General features: G+C 34.0%; 2 protein-coding genes across 2 annotated transcripts in view; one reads left to right on the top strand and one right to left on the bottom strand.

Annotated features, from left to right (window-relative positions):
• The window catches only part of LOC115891952, a 12,712-nt gene extending 12,652 nt beyond the window's left edge, over positions 1-60 (bottom strand). Inside the window, exon 1 of the mRNA XM_030912565.1 lies at positions 51-60. Within this exon, the coding sequence (XP_030768425.1) occupies positions 51-60 (10 nt within the window). The remainder of the gene's footprint in view (positions 1-50) is intronic.
• Positions 61-1,534: 1,474 nt separating this feature from the next.
• LOC115891956 (esterase FE4-like) lies at positions 1,535-7,469 on the top strand. Its single transcript, XM_030912569.1, has 9 exons — positions 1,535-1,653; positions 1,897-2,025; positions 3,053-3,187; positions 4,686-4,845; positions 4,920-5,140; positions 5,327-5,466; positions 6,491-6,554; positions 7,060-7,252; positions 7,327-7,469. The coding sequence occupies exons 1-9, from the start codon at positions 1,603-1,605 to the stop codon at positions 7,467-7,469; spliced, it is 1,236 nt and encodes a 411-aa protein (XP_030768429.1). The 5' UTR covers positions 1,535-1,602.
• Positions 7,470-8,693: the final 1,224 nt, after the last annotated feature.

The raw sequence follows: 8,693 nt of genomic DNA, 5'->3' as shown, positions 1-8,693 counted from the left end.
TTACACAAATGTCTGGAATGCTTTTTAAAAACTGTTCGACAGAGTTATACCGAAGCTCATGAAATGGAATTTTACTTCCTACTAATTCTCGGTAATCCCTCTGTACGGTCGTAATTGTGGATACAAGCGGCGAGGAAGTAAGAATACTCTTTATAATACTTTTTACCTCTGCTTCGGTAGCTGCCTGAAAAGTTAGTAATAAAATATAGATTTCGAGATGAAAGAAGCTACTAAATTTAGAGCAACTTACCATTTTTAACAGATATTGTAATTAAAACCAAATTAAACATAGAATAAAATCAAAAGGACCTCGAATCGCACATTTTTATACCACTATTAGCACTTTCACGACTTTTTGGGTTCCGTTTTCCGCTTTATTGAAACCACAGATTCCCATAACTTAATACATGTGTTTATTTAAAATGACACAATGCTGATCTGTGGGTATAACGCTTGGATAATATAAATTATATATGATCTATTCACAACACATTCTTTTGTGGTAGTCTTTTCTATGACCCATTAGAGATGTATTTATTTAAGTAGGAATATCGATATAGACTGAATGATTGCCCGCATGTGCACGAGAGGACGCGGCTGATCTGGCGCCAAATCTGGCGCGGACTTTAGGCGGCTCAAAAACTAGTCGACTGGTTGTCTAATTTTTGCAGGGCGTCCCAAAAAAATCTCATTCAGTTTATTATTGCATTTTTGGATTCCTTTCTGATCACTTTACAGTACATCTGCTGGATCTGTGTCTATGAAAGGAATGCGGACAAAAAACATTTAAATAAACAGCAATATATTTTATACGTCGATTTGACGAGTGCGTCACCGCAAATCGCTCCGCCCACTCATTTTATTGGCTACTGCCAAATTTGTTGAATTTTTATTGATGAGACGCGTCGTCTGTTTTTTTACGAAAAACATCGAGAGAATATCGTTTCCCCACTTACGGATCCCGTAGCTACAGAACGGACAGACGTACTGTACATACTTCTAAGATATCATTAAATTTGTTTTGATGTTTGAATAAGGTTTTGATAGTTTCAGAGATATTAATAAATAAAAAAAAAACATTTTTTAGACTTTTCTAAAAAAAAATAACAAAAATACAAAAATTGTTTTTTTAATCAAAACTATGCCAGGTATTTACTAAAGTTAGTCTGTACTTACTTTGCTATAAATATCTTAAATTATACAGGGTGTTCAAAACTCCAAGCCAAACTTTCTAAAATATAAAATTTTGTTTTTAAATGGATTCCTACCATGTATATTATTTTTTTACACATTTTCAACAATAGATTATTATTGGCTACTAGATTTTAACAACTTGGTGTCACAAGGAATATTTTTGTAGGTCAGATAATAATGTATTCAATTAATTTATTTTGATTAAAAATACGTAGAATTGATTCTATGTCCGAAGAATATTGGAACATACCGTATAATTGTTGATACTACAGTTAGAGTGCCTCTTGAAATTGTATCAAAACATGTAGGTAAACACTTAAAATACAGTTTTATCATCAATAAAATTTGTGACAATTTTGAAAAACAAATTAGTATTTTTCAGATCGTGAGTCCAAAAAGTGAATTAAGATGCTGTTTAGAATAGTGGCACTCGCTGTTGTTTTTCTTAATGGTCATATTGTAAGTACAAAGTTTCATAAAAAAAAAAAAAAAATATAGTCTGTCCAACGGGAGAATCCCTGACAGTGACAATTGTGTCAGGGGCGGACAAAGGGACCGACAGACTTTTTCTAAGACCTTTAGTTTTTACAATTATTAAGTTTAGTTAATACAAGATGACCTAATAGCAATACTAAAGTGCTTCAAAGGCACTTTAGCACAAAGGGCAGTATATAATATGGGCTTAATCTTGTTTTAATTTAGTGCCAACAAGTAAATACGCCAGATGGACCAATCTTGGGTACTACTGAATATTCCATAGCTGGTACACCGTATTCTTCGTTTTATTCCATTCCATATGCCAAACCTCCAGTTGGAACGTTAAGATTTCAGGTAATTAACATAATATAGTCTGTTCAACGAAAGAATACATGACATTGACAGTTGTATCTGTCATTTTAATTCACAGACAAATTGTATTTTCTGTCATTTTTTGAATGTCGTCTGTCGAAATTTTTCCTGACTCGTTTGGATAATCTTTACTAAAAAAACGAAATTATTTATTTATTTTATGCTAGACCGCAAAACCGCCAGGGTTGCATGCTCGGTCTTGGTCTTGGTCTTGCAGATCTTTGTCTTGCTTGTTGTGCAAGACTAAGACCGTTGATTGAAAGAATTGGGAAGATACCCAATTTTGATCTGTAATACGTTTGACGAAAATATCTTTGGATGAAAAATCCGCGTTTTATGTATTGAAAATTTATTCGTGTTCAACATAGAATAAACAACAAAAATAAAAATTCTTTTATAGGTACTGAATATTTCGTATGATCGAAAAAAGTCGTTTAGTTAGCTTGGAAATGACGATTTATTGACATTTACCATAATATTTTACAAATGAAATAACAGCTGCGGTCTTCATTTCCAAGCCAATTCTGACGCCGTTCTTTGTTTAATGTAATGTAATATTCGCATGTAATATTTTATTAAATAATTATTTAATGATAGTAAATTCGTATTATTAACGTATTGTACCCAAAATCCGTAAAACTACAGGTTAATCCGTAGTTCTGGCAACACTGTCTCCGGCAACCACCAACTCTGTTGACTGAAAGCAGAACTACGGTACAGTATTTTTTATCCGCTGCGCTGCAAACGAAAATGCGAAAAACAAACCAAATCACCGCGCAACGGCGCAGAGCTAAACTAAATCTCGGACATCCTGACGGTAACGCCAGTTACATCTCGGACATATTTTGTACCACGAAATCGCCCATAAGGTTGCACATCTTTCTTCAATCAACGCTAAGACTCTAAGAGCAAGACCAGACTTGCTCATATTTATTAACCGATCGGAAGTCAAACTACTTACGTAAATGTAAACAATTAATAATAATTAAAGTTGTGGATGCGTTTTTAGGCTCCCCAAGCTGTAGAGCCATGGACCGAAGTATACAATGCTACCACCGAACAAAAACGAGTATGCTATCAGCTTTATCAAGATTTACCTGAAGAAACCGAGGATTGTTTACTTCTCAATGTATATGTACCACAAGTAAGTAAAATTCCCTTTTAACATTTTTTTATAGTAGGTATTTAAGAGTCACATTTTACATTAACGGTTACTGTTTGATCGAGCTATAGCTTGTTTAACAAAAGTGTTTTTAGATGTATATGTATTTTGACTATTTTTATAACGGAAATTCTTTGTCCTTCTCCATTCTCGATTCCAATGTCCAATGATGTTATTTTGTAGGGTCTTATTGTGTAAAGGATGTTTTGTTAATTAAAGCATTCAAACTGTCCTGATGATGGGAATACATTTCTCGAAAGCTTGACAAATTATTGACTGCATTCTCACTAAAATTAGTAATTTTTTGTTATAGTATTTATGTACCGGCACTATATAATACTCTGGATATAGTATTTAGTAGAGTATAGTAGATTTAATGGTGACTTACGCACCATTAAATCTTGGTGCGATTCTAATCTCCTTTGCCTCAACCTATCAAAAACTAAAGTTTTGTCATATAAAAGTACTGTACAACCTTTTGTACTTAATAACACCACTACTGACTTCGTGGACTCTGCGAAATTCTTAGAGGACTTGTAGACAACTCGTTAAAACGGGACTTGCTCATCGAAGCTTTATCAAAGAAACCATGCAAGCGCTGCCTGTTTTGCGCTAAGATCAGTTTCTAAGGAACTTAACTTATCAACCTCTAGAATAGCCTATATTATGTCCTTTTTGAGTCATATCTTCGTTATGTCCTTCCATTCTGGGGTACTTGCTGCGCAACAAAATTTGATCGTATTTTCAAACTTTAAAAGAGAACAGTTCGATATTTATTGGGACTGAACAGTAGATCTCACTGCCAGAATTTCTTTAAAAATTCCAAAATACTGACTCTTCCTTCTTTATTCATTTTTGAATCCGTTTGCTTAACCCGCAAGCACGTATCTGCTATTCCCGAAAGGCCATCTCACAACCACACTCACAACTTAGGAATGCGGAGCACGATCTTTTTCTGTCAATCCCGAGCTCAGAATTAGTTAAAGGGTCAATACTGTATAACGCCAAAAAAATGTACAATCATCTGCCTATGAATATCAAGTCGCTTTCATTCTTTCCCGCATTTCGTAAAGCTCTGAAATCATACTTACTGGAGAGAGCCCCTATATGCGGTAAACGACTTTTTTGTTGATGTTTAATCATAAACAATTTTGAATTTTAAAATCTTGATCATCTCACACATTGGTCAAAGTCAAGTATTTAATATTTTATAACTCTTAAAATTATATCCATTTACAATTTTCCTAGTGTAAAATTTTATTGATACGCCTTTTTTTGTGATTTTAATGACTTAATTTTTTTTGAATTGTATGATTTGTATTGTATATTATTTGTGCTTTTGTTTGTTTTGTAAAGGCTTTGTCGATGAAGCTATTTTGGCTTTTTGCACAATAAAGCGTTATTTATTTATTTATTATCCAATATAACAGCTAAATTCTTAAATTGATTTAGAATTTTAACAACAAACTTTATCCTTTAGTCAAATGCGACTGATATACCCGTCATGCTGTTTATACATGGCGGTGGATTTATTTCTGGTTCTGGACTTAATGGAGGACCTCAAGGATTTTATCGCCCCAACTTCTGGATGGATAACAACGTTATTCTGGTCTCTATTAACTATAGACTTGGAGTTTTTGGTGCGTATTTGATATTCAGTATCCTGTATTTAGAACAAAGAACAAATCACAAAAACAAACATAAATGATTTAAGGTTTCTTTTCTACTGGAGACGAAGTTATCCCAGGTAATAATGGGTTGAAAGATCAGGTTCAAGCAATGAAATGGGTGCAGAGAAACATCGCTTCGTTTGGTGGTGATCCTAAGAAAGTTCTGATTTTTGGACAATCTGCTGGTAGCGCTTCTGTAGGTTGGCATCTGTTAAGTTCATCCAGCACTGGTATGTACAAGAAATACCGTAAAAAACGGCGTCTAGTTGGAAATGACGATCGATGACATTCCCCATATAATTTTACATGTAAAACGACAGCGATCTTCATATCTGTATCATAGATAAAGAATTGGTTATATACTTAGTTTACAGTTGCTTTGCAGACCGGCCGTTGGTCCCCAATTTTCAAACTTTATTAATATAAATTTTACTTTGTTAGGTTTGACTAGGCTGCTATTCTACAATCTGGTACTCCCTTATGTCCATGGGCTTATCAAAGGAACCAGACCACGATATCATTGCAAGACGGCCAGTTTGATGGGCTCGCAGTCAGTGTAATACATCCAGAGATTCAAACAAATTATTGGAAGTATTGCAAAGTGTAGACGCAGACCATAGACGATGCTGCATTAACCTTTGCAAATTGGGTATTGAAGGCATTTATATATTTTTTAGGGGACTATCTCGGGTCAAGCCATTTTCACTGTAAAAAATGTGCTGAAACTAGTAGTGGGTGCGTCACTCAGTTCACTGTAGAGAAAACTGTATTATAAAACTGCGTGTGTGTGACAGGCTTTAGTACAGGATGCAGTGGCGGCTCGTGAGTATATAGGAAGGCTATATACGAAGGCTATATATTATGTGTACTAGATAGAAGTGGGAATTCTAGTTCCTTGGGAGGAACTAGTTCCTTAGTTCTAGTTCCTCCAGAGAAATAGTTCCTTGAATTAGGTCTTTAGTTCACAATAGTTCCCGACTAACATTGACATCCCCCCTTGCTTGCTAATGCGGTTTCGTTGTCAGTCAGAACTATTCACAGTATGATCTGTATAATTTTATAATGTACGGAGATATGAAGACGTGTAATTGTGTATGTTAAAACATATAGGTAAGTTTTATTGCAGATAAAAAAAATAAAAAAACTTAAATCAGAATTTAAAAAGCTATATCACAAATCAATTGGAGCAAATATTACAAAATTTACGAAAAATTGCATTTTTCCTCACTTCAAACTTTTTTTGTCACAAAAATTCAGAATATCTACTTCGTTTTATAAGATATTTCTTAATTTTAGGGACCTAAGTGAAACATTCCCATAAAATATTTAAAAAGTAAACTAAAATCAAAAACAGTATCCACGACAATTTTCTGTGGTAATTACGCCCGCGCCGGCTGTGGCAATAGATAGTGGCAAGGCCGAATCCATCGTCGCCTTGTATTATATATCTCGGATCTGCCTACTGAATAGATTCCCGTGAACTAGTCTTTTAATAGTTCCTCTGTCGAGATCCGATAACATACGTCTGGCACTCCTACGCCTGCCTAGCATCGATCGCGCTGGCCCGATCCGTTCATTGCAAACTGGTATTTTTTATTTAGTTTAGTTCCTCTAGGTCGAATCCATTAACGTACGCTGGCACTCCCATAGACGATGCTGCATTAACCTTTGCAAATTGGGTATTGAGGCATTTATATTTTAGGACTATATCTCGGGTCAAGCCATTTCACTGCCTACCATCGGGCTACGCGCGCTAGCCGATCCATCGCGTCGCCGTCACATATTCTATATCGGTCACAGGAACAGGTTCTGAGGAACTAGTTCTTTGAGAAACCAGGAACTAGTTCCTTTCATTCCGAGGTCGGAATAGTTCATTGGAATTAGTTCGTTCACGAACTACACACCTCTAGTACTAGAGCCATACGCTAAATAAATAAATAAATATTTTATCTGCCTTGTTATGAACTTTCTAAAAACAAAATATAATCTATATGTACTTATTTCATAATCAAGGTAAAAAGTTCATTGTTTAACTTTTTAACATAGGCGGCCGTTTTAAATTAGGTACAAACAGACGAAAATGGAACAGCCCGTACAGGTTCAAATGCGCAACCTGGCCTGCACAGTCAGCCTGTGCTAAACAACTGAACGTCTGTGAGGACTCTAATGAATAATTTATTACAGGATTCTAGCCAGCCCAATTGGGCGGAGAGGAAACAATTAGAACAAGGATTTTATTTTGCTCCTGTAGTCGAAGTTGAGAACAACGAATCTTTTGTAACGGAATATCCTTATGTCATTTTGGAAAATGGAAATTTCAATAAAATACCTATCATGATCGGTACAGATGCTGACGAGGGACTTATGAACTTATCAGGTAGGTATCCAATACGGAGTTAACCTGAAAACACCATTTATACTTATAAATTAACGGTATTAATGTTTTGGTAGAATATCTAGATAGTCAGTTGGCTGCTTATGACGAAGCATATTCAAGAATGAACCCGGGAAACCTCCATCTTGTTGATGCACAAGATATCAGTGAAGTTGAAATGCCATTAAAGAAGAATATTCCCCATGGATATGATTTTTAAACAACAAATTAGGTGCCTTTGAGGTTTGAATCGTTTTTGGTATATTTATGGGGGAAAATCTCCTGTAGCTCTTAAATTGTACCTCTTCAATATCTGGTTTATATCTGCAATGACGAGATACTTCGTGGTATATTTAGTAAGATCAATAAGACTTCCAGTAATAGCTAAGATATTTTACAAGTAGAACGAGTACTTGTATGAGAAATACATATAAAAGGTTCTTTGGGTGTCACAAACTGAGCGTGCAGTAGAAGTTTATAGAGAATTACAATATCTAGATCGGATATTTTTTGCACATCATTATTTTACAATGAGATCTATCATTTAAAAATATTTTAATATGGCGGCACTTCCGGGAATATCGGAAATTGTCAGCAGTTTTCTTATTTTAAATAGGTACTTCCATTATTTTATTACATATTTAAGTTCTCTGTCAAATTTTATGAATTTTGATATTAATAAACACTCTATATCTAACATTGACCGTTTTTGAGAAAAAAATTATTCAAAATTTTTCGAGGAAAAGAACTGCCTGTCAAAAAAAGTTGTAGAACCTAAACATCAAATTTAGTGAAGACATCTATTTCAAAAATTAAATTGTTTGAATGCCATATATCTAATATTGGCTGTAGCTGTTTTAAAGCGTACATTTTTCTTGATTTTATCTAGTTTTCTTTGACATTAAGTGTCAAACAATTAGACAATTTATTTCCTTCTGTCAGAAAACTAATTATTTGAATATCGTATTATATTATAAATACTGCTGCTAAAACTTTATAAAGTGTATTTATACAAAATATATCTGGTATTTTAGTGATATCTACTAGTTGATATTAATATTATATAACATTTATGAAAAAAAACGGCGCAAAGTTGGCTTGGAAATGACAATCGATGACATACATGTCCCAATATGACATGGCCAGATATATTGTTTACATTACTTGACGTTTAAAGTAATAGGTTTAAAAACCAGAAAAATATACGTTTTAAAACTAAATCTTAAATAACTTAAAAACGATTTATTTTAGGTATAGGAATATGTATAATCAAAAAGTAACGAATTAAAAAACGTTTTCACTAGTGAAATAAAAAAAGTAGGTTTCCATTTGGAAAAAATGATTTATGATAATTTTTCAAATATTTAATAAAAAATGGGGGTATCCATTTAAAATAAGAAAGTTGCTGTCAAGTTCCGGTATTTTCGGAAGTGCCGCCATATTG

Source organism: Sitophilus oryzae, unplaced genomic scaffold (genome assembly GCF_002938485.1).
Source record: "Sitophilus oryzae breed Bouriz unplaced genomic scaffold, Soryzae_2.0 scaffold_1216_pilon_pilon, whole genome shotgun sequence".
Lineage (NCBI taxonomy): Eukaryota > Metazoa > Arthropoda > Insecta > Coleoptera > Curculionidae > Sitophilus > Sitophilus oryzae.
The sequence above is the reverse complement of the archived record's forward strand: the minus strand, read 5'-3'. Positions and strand labels throughout refer to the sequence as shown.

Bases quoted from the DNA above. Each gene is read 5' to 3' on its own strand.
- LOC115891956 (XM_030912569.1), top strand. From the start codon at position 1,603: ATGCTGTTTAGAATAGTGGCACTCGCTGTTGTTTTTCTTAATGGTCAT. The intron at 5,467-6,490 runs GTATTGCAAAGT...TAGTTCCTCTAG, and splicing joins ATTCAAACAAATTATTGGAA to GTCGAATCCATTAACGTACG. The intron at 7,253-7,326 runs GTAGGTATCCAA...ATGTTTTGGTAG, and splicing joins GGGACTTATGAACTTATCAG to AATATCTAGATAGTCAGTTG.